This window comes from Pithys albifrons, chromosome 8, assembly GCF_047495875.1.
Source record: "Pithys albifrons albifrons isolate INPA30051 chromosome 8, PitAlb_v1, whole genome shotgun sequence".
Taxonomy (NCBI): domain Eukaryota; kingdom Metazoa; phylum Chordata; class Aves; order Passeriformes; family Thamnophilidae; genus Pithys; species Pithys albifrons.
The window spans coordinates 22,262,016-22,277,957 of record NC_092465.1 but is presented as its reverse complement, the minus strand read 5'-3'; the positions used below and the strand labels follow the sequence as shown (position 1 = coordinate 22,277,957).

The following is a 15,942-nucleotide window of genomic DNA, read 5'->3' as shown; positions in this document are numbered from 1 at the left end:
AAGATGTAGGCAGGTGCACCTTCTTCAATTGAAAATTACTCTGCTTAAAGAATATTAGGTTTGTGTTACAGGTGATTAATTTCACTTGAAATTAGTTAGCAAGGGAAAACATGCTAAACCTACTTTATTTGTTGACTCTGATAACATGTGCTATGTTTAAGAAGCTGTAAAATGTTGACTCTGGTGATACTATTTTGTCTTTCTAATAAATAAATATGGATAGTAAAATGTACTATCACCAAAGTTTAGTACATTCTGTAATGTTAAATGTACCTGCGCTTCAGTCAGAAGTAGCAGTATCTTTTACTGTTTAAATCTTCACAATACTGATGATAGCATGTCAACCCAGTATAAATATAGATATTATTTATAATTCAGTGTTTTTTTGACACTTGTATTCTTGTTTCTTGATAGCTCAAAGAAATACTTTGCTTTCAGCTCCCCACCCAAGTTACCATTTTTTATTTCCTTTTGTTCTCTTCCCCATTCCCGCCAGTGAGTGACCAGATAGATATTATTGCTCATCCGTTTCAGGGCTCATGGCAGGGGTGTGTGTGTGTGTGTTGTGATGGGCCACATCAGTCTAAGACGAACAGCTCTTTTTGATAAGTCATGAATGTGTGTGGGAGAGGAGGTGCAAGTATCAATTATTGTCTAGGTCTGGTTTTTGGTGGTGTTATTTAACATTCACTTACGGCTTATTGACAAAAAGTGCTGGTCATTATCCTAAATATCGATGGGAGTTTCAGTTTGTGATGCAGTTCGGATTCTGATCAATATCAAAAATTGTAAATACCCCTCTTAATTACAGCATAACATTTACCAATGCAGTTGCTTACATTTTGTAAATGAATACAAGATGCCAAAATGCTGTTATGTGGAGCTTACTATTAGCCAAATATTTGGTTCCATTTAACTTTAAAGGTAAGGATAATTAGAGAAATGAAGTGACATATATATCAAATATAAATTAACCTTGACACTATTAAATAATTTCCATAATTGCAATTCCAAACAGAATAAGATTAGTGGTAGTATTTTGGTTTGGATTTTAGCATCTCAGCAGCAGTTTGGAGCAGATAGAAACAATAAGGTTTAGGCTATAGGCAGCTTCTTCCTTTTTGTGTCAAACTAGTTTTATATGCTACATCATAAAACTTTCAGTCCAATCAGCAACTACATTTAAATACTGCAAATTGTGGCAGCAAAACAATAATTCTGCTGATTAGCCCCTTTCCATTTCTTGTAAGTGAACTGTTTATGCTGTTGAGTACCTTTTGAAAAAAGAAAAAGCCAAAACAGCCTTGATTAGTCAAGGAGTAATTGGATGACTTGATTTTAGCAAGAGAATGAATTGGTTGATGATAGCCTGTAACTAAGTGTAGTGGTTCTGTTCAGATGAATACATAACATACAGTCATCAGATCTTGACAGGTATAACATAAGCAATGCAAAAATTTCTGGAGGCTGAGAGGTAAATTTTATCAAAGAATTTTGAAGCCGATTCTTGAAAGAAATGGGAAGAAACGTGCATGCCATTAGATGATGCTGTTTAAAACGTGGCATTTGTTACTGCTGTGCCAAAGACATATTGATGTGCTGTTGCTTTTGCGTGTGAAGAGCAGATCTAGTCTGTGTGTCCTGGCTGCCATCAAGTCCTGACAAATACACAGTTCCTGCACTTCCTCAGTTTAAAACCAAAGTCAGGTTGCACATCTTCTCCAGACATTTGTTCTGATTTCTGCACCTTTTTTTTATCTAGTGTCATTTGAAAGCAAAGTGCAGAATCAGCTATCACTGCATTACATCTTTAATACCATTTAAAAAATATTTTTGGGCTTGCCACACTTGGATGCAAACAGCCCAGATAAAGTTCTTAGACAAAGATAAATCCTTCCCTGAAACTGAAGAATATTTCAAGTTTTAACTTACTGAAGAGGGAGCTGGATGTGGCAAGTGATAATTTCCAAACTCGTCATTTCTAGTAACTTCAGGTTAAATAATTATTTGGGGGCTGTTAGATTGCAAAAATGAGTTCTGCTGCTGCATTATGCCTCACTATTTTCCTGTCTAAATACCTGCATAGGTTTAATAGCAGTATCTGGATGCCACTAAAACATTATAGGAATTTACCACAGCAGATGTTTACTTACAGTGAGCCTGATGTTTTGAACTCTATTATCTTTGTTCTTTTACAGGGTGTCAGGGTTGTATCTTTAAAGCTAGAGTGCAAATCCATCAGCATGTTAAGGGAGATGATTTGAGAAAAGGTTTATGGCTAGGACAGATGTGGTTTCTGTCCAACTTGCTTTTGACAAACTTCAGATAAAATTATAGTTTACCTTTGGTGGGATATGCAAGACACCAGAGAAGTTATAATCAGATTTTTAAATAATGAAATTAGTGGTTAGGGTCTCCCAGTTGACCTTCCTGTCCTGCTGTATGATTAGCTTAGTTGTTGACAAACAGGTGCTTCCTTGGGGAGATTCTTGAGTAAGTCTGTTTTATGTATGTATTTTTCCCTCCCCATGTGGTAAATTGATCCCTTTTTCTGTTCCACAGCTATGACATAGTTCCTTGTAGTAGGAAAAGGGCAGGTTTGGAGCACAGGCAGTGTGACTTTGGGAAGCAGTCAAAAGTAACGTAGTGTAGTTTGGAAAGCCTGTGTCCTTCCGTTTTAAAAGCACATGCAGTAGATGAAGACAGGGAAAGAACAATGGATTTTCATTATATTCATTGGGAAAGGTCTTTGTTCATAGATCATACTGTCTTGAAAACACAGTGGTATGGCTAGTTTTGGAGATGTTAATATTAAATGTATTTTTAATTAGTATTATTTTTTAATAAATAAAACAACTAGTTAGATTGATCTGTTGTGTGTTGAAATTCCAAAATATCACAACATCTTTTTTTCAAGACAAATTTTTGAGCACAACTTTGAAAAAATTGATTTTTTAAATAAAAACTTTGACAGCTAGACCACTGAGCTCAGCAGTCAGTAGCCTGGCAGGTGTGAGCTGCTGCAGGGGACAGTGTGTGAACAGTTTCTGACCTTGGAAAGGTCCCTCCTCTTTACAGAAGTTGAACCCTCATTATGTCAATAAGAAGCCAGACATGTTGTGTTTGAAGTTCACCAAATTTAAACACAATTCATCATCAGAATGGGCTTTGCCTCTGACATGTGACCATGTTTGCCCTCTCTGTTCTTCTGCAACTGTCCCATTTATGTGCTTTGCTTCCTCACCTGGATGCCCTGTTTAGATAATTTTGGGAAACTGTTGCTCCTTCATTTTTCTAGCAAGCGCTCTCAAACTGTAATCAGCTTGAGATCAAAACAAGGTAGCCAGGTGTCTGTTTCTCCTTCTCCCCATTATTTTTCTCATTGATTCTTTTGTAATAAGAGATTGGTATCAGACAAGCCAATATGAGGATTTCCTTGTCAGTGTTTAGTTTTCATTTTACTTCTTCAATATCCATAAACAAGTTTTTTTTCCTGATACCCAAGACAATCTTATCTGTTCCTTCAGGAAAATTAAATTCTCATTTGTTTGCTGTCATCTTTCATCTCAAGACCTACTTCTTATCTTCCCTGTTTCTTCCAATTCAGTGGGTTTTAGTTTCAACAGGCTGCTTCTCTACATAGTGCTTGATATTAACTGCTTATTCAGTGTTCATGGCCCATGTCCACCTTGTGTGTCTTGTTCTTGTACAGCTGTGGCACTGTCCGGCTAGGACAGTGATGTCGTTCTTAGTCCATTTGTTATAATTTAAAATAGAGCTTTCTCTGTCACTGCTGTGTATGCTGGAAAGCACATGGAGCTTTCGTACCATCCTGCCTAATGAGAGTTAAAGGCCTTGCTTGACAGAGGAATGTCATGCAAAGGCTGAGATAAAGTAATAAATAGCAATATATTGTTAATCTATTTCAGATAAGATTTGTAGATTAATATTATAGTTCTTATTTTCATCTCTGAAAGTTGCAAATAGTGTACCTATTTTCTTGTCTGTCCTATTTATTTAATCAGTTTTACAGCTCCATTTTTTCCTACCACTTTTCATTTTTATCTAGATGTTTTTTTAAGTCAGAGACTGGGTAAAATGTTATTCTAGTACTTTAACTTTGCTAATTTCTCACAGTTGTACCTTTTCCAAGAGATCTCATCTCTCGCCCAGAGTCTAATTCCTAAGTTTAGCACCGGTTCTGGTTTGCTGTGTCTGCATGTGGCTCTGCAGATAAGAGTGCAATTCCCTACAGTGGGAATGTGGCTCAGTGTGGTTTGTGCCAGCTCTTCACTGCAAAGCAAGCTGGAGGCTGCATAAGAGATTGTTCAAGATACATCCCATGTGGTCAGAGAATGATCTGCTTTAGGTTGTTGACTGAAGTGGACGTTGACAAACTGAACAAGAGATTGACAAATAAAGCTCAATGCCTGTTGCTTATCAAGAAGGATCTGGTTTGTTCTAAGATGTGGACATTAATGCCGGTTTGGTCCTCTGCATTTAGAAAATACCACTTCCTTTTTGACTTTCTGTGTCTAGTGGGAAGAGGTTTAAATTTCTCTTATCTAAGTGTTCCTGATAACTGAAGAAATAATAAAACCATGATAAATTTAATGGATAGCCTATCTGTTTAGAAGAGAAATGTCTGGCCTTTGTCAGCACGACTGTTAATAGGTTTTCTCCTTTTCAAGTTAGGAAAACATACTTTTCCTCTACACGTAGAATTGAAAATTGAAGCTCAAAATCCGCAGCTTTAATGGAATATTCTAGTGTTCGTTTCTTCCATGAGAAGAATCAAGCAACCTGGTGAGGAGGAGAGAAGGGTAAATTGTTGCCTCAAGTAGGAAATCATCAGCTCAGTAGAGGAGCTTTTTACCTGAGCAAGCAACCGCCTGTTGCCAGACAAGGGTCTCTTGTCATCGGTGTTGCCTTAATGAGCTGCAGGATGGCTGTGACACAGGCGTGACGGGAGGAGGAGGCTTGAAGAAAACTCTGGCAGAACACTGAGGTGCCCATGGATTGAGCCTTTAGTGGACTGAAAAGCGGGTGGAGGTGAAATGTATGGATTCAGTTTTATAGGGGTGGAAATATACTGAATTAATTAATGAAGAAAGAACTGGATTTTTTATGAAAATGATGTGAAGAAATGAAGGTAGTTGCTGGAGAAGTATTTTACTGTTGTTGAAGAATATGGAAAAGTATAACTAATATAAGCTGGTTTTTGTTGTTACCTAGTTCACCTTACACCTGCTTTTTCAGAAAAGCACCATTCTTCCTTAAGACCAAAACAAGCTGCTTACTTTAGTTTTTATTTTTGTGTTCTAAATGCCAGATCTTCGTAGTCATGGAGCTTTTCCCCTGCCTTTAACAGTGTGGAGGTTTTTGTTGTTTTTTAAACCATGGACACCAAATGCAGAAAGAAGATGTAAACAACTTGGGAATATATTATTTAGATGGTAATGGATGCTTTTTTCCTGATACAAGGAAGAAAGATAAACTTTTAGCTGCATAAATGCTACTTGTGTTGAGAAGGCAGGGCAAAAAGAGTTTTGGCTGGTCTGTGTGGTGACATCTTCCTATTTCCCCCTTTTTATTCAGTCTTTTCCTTGTAAATTAGAACAGAGCTGTTAAACCATCTTCTAGTATTTATTCATCTAAACAGCCCATGTCCCATTCAGTCAGGTGCACAGCTAAGTATTTATGGAAGACCAGGGCTCCAGTGTCTCTCCCTAATTGTGTGGCATTACTGTTGGCTACTGCAGTGAGTTTCCATTTGATGGAGCAGCCTGTTCTCCCATCACTGCCAGCATCATATGGCACTGATGATCTTTGGAGAGAAACAGGTAATGAGAGAGGAGGGAACTTACGGTAACCCCTGTTGTAAAGACTTTTCATAAGTTTATGTGAAAATAATTTTGACATTTGACTGTCAACATTTTAAACCTGTGTTCCATGTACTTTGATGCAAAATCTTTGTTGCTGAAACCACTGTTTTCAGCAAGTTGGAAGAAAAGATGAAGTTTAAGATGTGCTTGACAACAAAGAACTTTCTGTGTATCAGTTAAGGAATTGTTTGTTGTTTACCCTGTTTCCTATCTTTCTCAGTACAAGAAATGGCTTAGGCTTTTATTCCCTGTGTAAATAATCAGTTGTTTTTAATTTTGGTAATGTTAAAATAACATTATTTTTGTGATTGATTTCTCAGGTGTATCTTTAATGTTACAGGCTAGGAGTGCAAATAGTCTGAAAGTTAATCCAGGAAGAAGTAATAAACTGCTTTTAACCATTAATATTTTTACATTTAAAATAGGTATTGATTTTTTGGGGGTGGAGGGGGGGGGGTAGAATTTTTTTTGTGATGCTGCTTATCTGATAATTTGTATCCTAGTTGAATTATGCTGCCAGATTGTCATCTGAGGGGCATGAAGTCAGCACACATGCTTCAGTAATATCTGGTTGTTTTAACCTTATGTTTCCAGTTGGCAATTTGAAATTATGGCTTCAACTGCACTTTAAATATGTGATAATAGCATGTGTTTCTAATAAGGGCCAGCACCATTTTGTTCAGATAGTGTGAATGGTTGTCACTCATATATGACAAATGCACCTTCATCTGCTTCTTTGATGGCCCCCTAAAAACCATACCCTCAAATCAGGCAGATGAAATTAGCTGCTGTGTAAATTGTGTGTCTGAGTGGTTCATTATCTAATCACCGTCAGAACCACAGTGATAAAGTAGATTGAAACAGGGACGAGGTCTGCCAGATGATTTCAGGCCTTTTTTTCTAAGCCCCGTTTCCCTTGGAAACACTAAGAGTCATGCAGAACTTCAGAATTCTTTGTCTAGAACTTTTTTCTTAATGCATAAGATTGGTCAGCCAGTGAGGTCTGCCAGGGTGATTTGTAAGGTTTTCTTTCCGTGACTCTTGTAGGCATTGCTGTGTATTAAAATGTTCTCTGATGTTCAATTTAGTTGTTATGTTTGCTACTGACAGACACTGTTAAATACACTGTTACCTATTCTCCAGAAACTGCTGTAGCCTTATCCTTCCTAGAAGAAACTCTTCTGGATATGCCTGAAGTGCTCTCCTGAAATGGCAAAGTGCTATGCTTTGTATATATAAAGAGAGCTTTGGATTCTGGAGTTGGTTTGTAAATTAATGTACTAAAATAGTTTAATATAAAACATCGTGTGTCACACATGTACATGGGCAGTACGACAGACCTGCTGACTTTTTCATCTCCAACTCTTGTGACTCGTAGTAGTATGTTCTAAGTATATATTTCTTGTTTTTTTAGCTTAATAGGTAATTTAATTCTTCTTTTGTTTTAGGAGCATTTGAAGATGATGATATCACTCATGTTGAAGGAAGTGTAGATCCTGTTCGTGACATTGAAATAATACATGAAGAGCTCAGGCTTAAAGATGAGGAGCTGATCATGCAGAGCATAGACAAGCTTGAAAAAGTAGCTGTAAGAGGAGGAGACAAGAAATTAAAACCTGAATATGTAAGTACACAACCTGTAAAAGCAAATCATTAAGTACTCTCTGCATTTAATTGAAATATTTGTATTGTTTAGTTTTGTTATTGATCTCTCACATGTATAATGCAAAACACTACTACTATTTTTGTATGTTTTTAAAATTAATTATTTTTATGAGTTGAAAAATTACTAGAATGATTTGCTGTGTTGGCAGTGTAAGATTTCACAGATTAAGCCAGTTGTAACTTTTGAAATTTAACTGTTATTTTCTTGTTGACACAGCGTTAATAAGAATTGCCAATGCTTCATCAAACTTACATCAGCGTTTAGTTGCAAGTCCATCAGTCACTTCTGAATTACTCTTGTTGTTAAGTTCTACTGTCATGTTAATACTGGTATTCCTGTAGCCATCGAGTGTATTTTCTTGGTGTGATTGCACTTTGTGTCTTTCAGTACATGTTAAATAAAGATTGCTAGTTGAAATTAATTTTAAAATGTTGGTGTGGAAAGCTGCTTAAATTAGCTCAATTATCACAGGGTAGTAGTGGTGTTTCTTTGTAAATTAGAAATGTATAATAATTATCAACTTCCAAGTATGTTTTTGCAAATTGGTATTTTACTGCCACTTGACTTTTGAGTCTTCTACACTTTGCTAGTGGTCTAGTTATTAATTTTTATTTATTTCATTTATCTTCTATAAATACTTCAGGTGGTACATAAAAGACATTCTCTAATTATTACAGCAATTTATCAGTGTGGAAGTAGACTATTTATGCTGAGCAATTAAATAGTAAAAATACTGTTTTCTCCCATGGCTTTTTCAACAGCAAGTATCAAGAAAAACATTGTTACATTGATACTAGTGGGTTAATTTATCAGTATTGAAGTGTAGTGAATTTGTTTGGAAATGAATAGGAACTGAAAGTGAATGTCCCTCCAAAATGTTCAACTTCACAGTGCAGTGTTGAAAAGCACTTCTTTGGTAGGCTCTGTTGGTGAAGAATTAATCTTCGTCTGACTTGAAAAGTGTTTTATTCCCTGGTTGGTCTAAGCCAGAAAAAATATCTATTATTGGGTGATTTAAAGGCTTTCACATAAGTCCAGAATGAGAGAGAATGAGGTTGCTTCATTTCGGGTCTTGTCTGACACGTGAATGCAGCCCTGGGTACATGTCAGCAGTGATCTTAACATTTTACAAAAGGTTTCACATGTTTAGAGGAGCAGTGCAGCTTATGCCTGTGATTTCAAGTAGCATCCACAGTCTGACACCTTTTAATTTATCTTAAAAAAAGGCACAAAGCAAAAATCCTGTCCATAATGAATTCAAAGTTCAGCCTAAGGCTACATTTTACATTTGTATGAGATTATGAAAATGAGTATTGTGATGCTGCTCTGCCCCAGTTTTGAGCTTTTCTCGCTTACTTTCTTGTGTGTTTGTCTTTGGAAACATCTTTGCTCAGCTCCTTATGATGGAACATTCTTGTCAAGTTTTTCAGTGATTTGTATCACAATCTGTGTTCTTCCTATGCCATGAAAGAAGTTTGTCCTTTTGCGATTGCAGAGTCATAACTGAAGTGGCTTTAAATAAAATTTGTAATAATGATCATGTAACTGTAATAAGTGGTAGGTACAGTTATGGTTGTACAACAGAGTGGCTCTTATGCGTTTTTTAACTACAGAAAGTTGGTATGTGTTGGAAAACAGAAAATGTCAGATTATTCTCAAATCCAAGGGAAACAGTAAATAAAAACCTCAAATCTAGAAATGCAGTTTAAATTAATTAAAGAAAAATTTTAAATCTGCATTATTAATCTGTTTTTGCCCAGCTTCAGTTTCTCATCCATCTCTTTGCCTCTTCCTTCAGTCTTCTCACTATTACTTCATCTGTAGTTCACCTGTCAAATGACTTTGCCACCTTAAACTTCCTGTCATTCACTGGGGTTTTTTTAGTTCTTTTTTTTATGAACACACGAGGTTCTTGAAGTCATGTTGCTTCACCAGTTCTGTTCTCAGTAACAGCTGTTACACATGACCAGTCTCAGCTGAGTTTGTCAACAACAATAGAGGTTTCAAAGGCATTACATTCTTTTGTCTAATGGGAAGGGGTAGCTGAAGAAAGGGAGGAGGCACAAATTAACGCTGCCCTTGAGACAAAGGCTGCAAATTGGAACTGTAGTCACTGGGGTTTCTCTTCAGGGAAGTGCTGTGGGGCATAGTGCCTGAGTCCTGCTGATCTTGGATTTTCTTGCTTGTCTTCCTTTGTGACCTGTGTGCTGAATTGTAAGGTAGACAGTAGGCCTTTGTAAAATGGACTTTTTTTACTGGTAAGAGCCTGTGAAAGCTCTGCCTGGTTACTTTTCTGATAAATCAATCCTTAGGGCCAGTCACACACCTTCTATAGACAGAATTGTGTAGCTGTAAGATTGTAACAGCAATTCTTGTGCATTTCCAGCCACTGCTAGGTTTATTTAGATGTTCAGCCACGGGGTTGTGAGGCACTCCTGTACATTTTGCTTTACCTCTTTTCCTTTAATGTTTTGTGTTGCAGAGAAAGCCTGTGGTTGCATTCTGTACAGTGAACTGTGGGATTGACTGTGCAGTAAATGACTTACTGGTCTAGGAGGGAAACCATATGGGACTGGTGGAAAAAGCAGTTAAAGATGATGCCTACTCCTTAAAGTGATAGCCAAATGTTAGGAGTGTGTTGTGGCTGTTGGACCATCCTGCACTTCCCGAATCCATTGCATCCTGCAGTTCGCTTGTTGGCCAGAGTTCCCTGTCCAGCACAATCTGTAGTGTTTCTGTGCGGTTTGCAGCCACTGGTCAAGGCTTCCTCTTTCCAGGGCAGAAGAATCATTTAGAGATAGTACGGACTGAAATTAATACTTTTTATCCAAACAGGTTGTTTTCAAAAAGAAGGGAGGAGCAGATGGGACTGGGAAAGTACTTCTCAGGATTTGCCTTTTTAAGTTATTTCCTAGTATAATACATAGCCATTGCTGATACTCTGTTCTTACCATAGCAGAGGTGTGGAACAAACAGCTCTTGTCTGTGCTCTGAGTGTTCCCAGTCGTTCGACTTTCAGGAAAACTAGGAGGTTACAAGGGAAAAAACTTTGTATGTTGTTTTGATTTTGTTTTTACAGCCCAATGTTAAAATATTAGTCTATTTTTTTTAAATTGTTTTTTCCCCCATCCTTGGGAGCAATTTAAAGTGAACACACTTGAGAATTTCTTAAGAATTTTAGCTGGTTGAGAGTTGTAGAAGTAATTTGACTTACTTCCTGAGTATGAATTGTCTGCTTTAGAGGATTCTCTTTATCAATAAGCCTCCACAAGTGTAACCTGAAATCAGAGAACTGTAGTCTGAAATCTCCAAATAGTTTAGGAGGAAAAAAATAGAAAATTCACAGTGTGTCAGTCGACAGCACTTAAATCTGAGATTTGTATTTGATCACTCATTGTGTTATAACTTGTTAATTATTGGTTTTTCTCTGCTTAAGCCCACATTGCCTACAGTTGGTAAGTTAACCTTTGTGCAGTGACCTGGCTTTGCAGTTGAATGGTGTTAACTGTTCGTCCTGTCTCTGAGAATTGATTTCTCAATCCCTTGTCAGCAGAAATAAAATAGCCAACTGTTGTTAAGGAGCCACCAATGAAATAATTTTCAAGTTCTACTTAAAAATCAATGGCACAATATGGTCCAAGTTTAGCAATGTGGGATGTTGGCAAACTTCCTTTATGCATGCATTGTTGTCTGTTTTGTTTCCACTACCTGCTTAGAAATGACTGTCTGCTATTACTAAGGGTACTAGTCTTTCAGACGTAGTATACCTTTAAATATTATTTGGGCTATAACCTTCTTAAGAGATATTATAGAATAAAGTTACTCCTGTTATTTGCATCTATTAGAACAGTGCATATATGATTTCAGAAAGCAATCAGAGTAATTTTGTTTTTATGTTTTAAATCTTTCTGGTGCTGGTATCTGCAGAGACATGAGATAGATATTGAGTTAAACTTTATTATTAGCTTGTTATTCATCTGTTATTTTGGATAGCAGGAGATTTCAAAGTAAAATTCAAATATGTATGAATTTATAGATCAGAACATGCAAATTATAAAATTAGTTTAAAAAATATTTTTTCATTTACAGGAGTTTTCAGTCATGGAGAGAGAAGTCTTCAAGTTAGTATCATCTAATATAGTTAAGTGAACATGATTGCAGGATTCTTAACCATTACTCTTCCATGGTGATTCACTTCTAGTGCTTAGACACTGATATGCAACAGATACTCTTTCAGGGTCTTTGTCAGTGCATGAAATCTTAAATTCCAGCACAGAATAATTCTTTCAGCAGTGATATTGAGATTCATATATCCGACCACAAGAATATTATTTATAGTTGAGTTGATGCAGATTATTAATGTTAGTGATATGAAGACAAAATCATTAGGTCAGTGTCAATGTCAAGAGTGTTTGAGCTTCCAATTTTCAGTTGAACGGTGGCTTTTACAGTAGGTCATGATGAGTGTTCACTGCATTTGAACTTGGAGTGTTCACTTGAACAGGGTGCTTTCAAAAGTCGCGTGAGATACATAAATCTCATTGTGAAAATCAGTTTAAAAATAGGATTAGTTTTTCAAATCAAACACTTTTTGTAAATGCAAAAGTAATTGCAGTTATGAAAAGAGCTGTTAGAGACTCCTTTTTAATGTAGTGGCACCAGAACCATCTACTGCATATTCAACTTAAAAGAAAGGCATCAAGCTTTGTTTTGTTACTGCGATGGGTGATGAACTAATGATTGACACTTACACTCTGCCTGTGCTCATTGAATTTTTCAGCATTTATGTACTATGAGGAGTAAAGCAAAATATTCCTAATGATGTTTTAAGTAGCTTTAATTCCTTCTGCCCTCCTCCCTTACATTTAATGGCTCGGTCTTGTCCTGAAAATGCACTAACTGTTTGAGAGATATTTTTCTGTTCATAATTTCTTGTTAAAAATCACTGATACGCTGTGGGAGATAGTTCATGTACAACAGAGAGCTGCTAGATTCAGTTTCTTCTTATTACCAGTATATACAAGATGAAAATCTTTCCTTCCTGCAATATTCTGATGAATGGGATGGTGCCAAGCAGAATTCGCTGACCTCGTGCTGCAAGTGCCTGCCGGAGTTCTCACGGATGGATGAACTCTTATTTCCTCTAACTGATGATGTCAGTTGGGAATTTTCACCTTTCTTTCACTCCAAGTTGAAGATAAATACAGCAATGAATTGTGTAATCTTTTTTTTGCCAGTTTCTTTGGTCTCCTTTTGTGAGAGGAGAGTTTGAGAGGCCAGTTTCTTCCACTGGAGATGGGAAGAAAGGAGCAGCACACGCGTACACTGTTGACATACTTTCTGCCGATGGCTTTTACAATTACTAACTTAAATCATAGGGAATCAAGAAAATATTTAGATTCTTAATGCATATAATTATGCCTAAAATCTTGAGTGGACCATTTACTGTGCTTAATGTGGTATTTAGAGAAAATTAAAGTTCATTCTGGAGAACATTTTGAATGTAGCAGGAAAATATTCATGGCAGATGTTTGTGAATTAATCAGTAGTAAAGCCTGACTTAAAAGTACATAATGTGTAAATACATGTTTAGATTCTTTTGGTATTATCAGTAGACAAAGAGAAGTCAGTGCTTAAATATTTTCTGTCAAGGCTGATCTTTCCTGTGTAGATTTGACAAGTGGCTTAACGTAATTACTTTTGTAAATAGTGCCTGTTTGGGTATGTCTAGATCCAAGCCACTTCTGTACATTGTCTGTAGATATATCAGAGTAACTCTGTATATGGATAGCTGTATTTTCATTTGGCTTAATTCTCATTTACAACAAATGCATTCACACATGGATTTATTTGGAAATTAGTGTAAGTAAGAACATATAATAAGTGCAGTAAGAAAAGTTTAGTGAAACTCTATGGAAGATGTTTCATTTTACTTTTCAGTGTAATTTTCCTGTTCTTAATTTCTGAACTGCTAGAAATAATCACTTGTTGATAGACTGCTTTCTGTATTCTTGCCTGCTTTTTTCTTTGTCATTTTATGTGTAACGCCACAGAGCCCACAAGGATGACCCACAGAGGAGAATTTGGGGATTATTGATATGAATTACATTGCCTGGAATGCTTGTAGGGTGTTTTGGGTGAAAGTACTTGTTGTGGTTTCATAAACATTATTGGCATTTACCTCTAAGTACATCTTGTATCATGTACAGCTTGTAGTGTCTCTGTTAAAAGGTATGAACTAGAAGAAAGGACAATATACTCGTTCTAAATCCATTACTTCTCCCATTGTATTTTTCTTAGTGAGCAAGGGAATTGTAAGAGATTAGACATTGTTTGGTACCACGGAGGAGCTCATTGTACGCCAGTTGCTGCAGTACCTGATGGTTCTCTCTCCTGCACCTGGCTGCTACAGCTGATTTAAGCTCTTAATGCGATGGAAAAACATGATGTAGCCTTTGCTTTGAACTGCAAAATTTATCTTAATTGCCCTTTAAAAATGCCATTGTTTCTAATCAGTGTTTTTAGAAGAAAATCTTACTTTGTCACTTCAGCCTCACACTTAAATTTCCAGAAAACCTCCAGGCAAAGCCAAGAGCTGAGCCTATGCTCAGTAGAACAGAACAGATTTCCAAGGAAAGCCATGCATGGAGGGACTGTAGGCACAATGCACAGCATACACTTCATGTTAACAGGGAAAATCGTGTGTACTCAATAAATTGCTTTTGGTGCAGCACAGCCCAACTAGCTGTGAGTACCTCCAGTAGCATTGTTCTCTACCTGTGTCTGAAAAAACATCATAGGAATTTTGAAGGCCAGATGGAATACTCATCTGGCTTAATCTCTTGTATATCCTAGTTTAATTCTTACAATCATAGTTAAAATAGAATGTATCTCTTAGAGGAAAAGTTAACCTCTAATTAAATGTTTTCTGGCTAAAGGTAAATTAACTTACTTAAGCTATGCCAGTCATTAAATATTGTTCATGTTTAGGGATAAGGTAGAGCTTTAGTCTCTATTTGTCAAGCTTCAACTTTCAGTCATTTGATTCCTCTGTGCTGGTGTGCAAAACCCTGTGTTGTGTGAGTTTTTTATTAATTATATATGTGTATAAAATGCAGTTAAATATAAAAGCATAGGATTTAAGAACAAGTCTTCATGTATAAGCACTTTTTCAAAATCTCTTACTTTTCTCCTCCAGTTTTTCAGTATTTCAGGAGGGATAAGTGTAGAATTACTACCATTGGACATTAGCCTATTTATATAGCCAAAGATTGCATTATCCTTTTAGTTATAGTACAGTTCACTTGCTTGTGACCCTCCAGGCTTCTCAGTCGCACTTCCAGAAGTCCTGTGTCTGGTAAATAATGTACCCACCCTCCCTTGTGCCCCACCCAGCAATGTGTTGTAGTGAAAAGCAGTGTTTGCTTTCACTAAATCTGCGTGGCAGTTCTGGTTACTACACACAGTTCACATTGCTAGTAATTCATTATTCTCAGAATCTGTGTGTCATTAGCGTGGCCTTTTTTGGCTCTTGAAAGATGGTAACAGGGAAAATGCAAAGAGCTTGTTCGTTGTGCCACCAGAAACACACTCCTTGGATTTTCTGTTTGTGGTTACATTCCGAGACCTACTGGTTAGGTGGTGTTGACTGCTTTTAGTGTATGCAGTGGTTTATTAATGAAATACCTTACACCACTGCACCAGGTTCCTTAAGGAAGTCAGCATATGTTAATTTTACACTCCAATATTGATGTGCTGTGCTATTGAACTTCAGTGTGAAATGAGGAGCTAACTGTGAGCTGCAGGTAATGTCTTAGGTACACCTTAGAGCTTTTCGAAGCAGCAGAGCAGTAGAAATGATAAAATTTTAGACAATTGAAACACTTTAATGAATAGTATTTAACTGCTTTTGAAGCTTTTACTGGGAAATGGTAAGTTATTACATCTTGGAAGTTTTGAAGGAAATGAATAAGGTGCTGAGAAAATCCATACTTCCCTTGATGGGAGGAAAAAACCTGCTGTACTCACAGTTACTCTTTGTAGTAGTGTAGACTTTTGCACTGCCTACAGGATCACAGAGAATTCACTTGCACTTTGAAGTGTGAAGTCATAATCCTCACAAATGCTTACTTCTTTATTAAATTTGCGGAAGTTAATTACATGCCCTGCTAATTTACAACAGAAAAATCACAATTCTCTGATGCCAAGGAGGCAAGTGAGTTTTCCAAGCTTCAGTTTAGTCCCTCATGCTGTAAGAAGAATTTGGCATTGGCACACGTTATTACTATCATTCATCCAGGAAGTTTATTAATGTATGCACATTTTTCTACACACTGGTGTCTCATGAGCATGTCTTGGTAAATCTTCTATATGCAATTTACATGTATTTCA

The 15,942-nt window shown here is 36.7% G+C and overlaps 1 protein-coding gene across 2 annotated transcripts in view; it reads left to right on the top strand.

Moving 5' to 3' along the window:
* Nucleotides 1-15,942, top strand: part of OLA1 (Obg like ATPase 1) — a 96,470-nt gene that overhangs the window by 39,598 nt on the left and 40,930 nt on the right. For both annotated transcript variants that reach the window (XM_071562439.1, XM_071562438.1), the window contains exon 5: nucleotides 7,334-7,509. In XM_071562439.1, coding sequence (XP_071418540.1) covers nucleotides 7,334-7,509 — 176 coding nt within the window. The remainder of the gene's footprint in view (nucleotides 1-7,333; nucleotides 7,510-15,942) is intronic.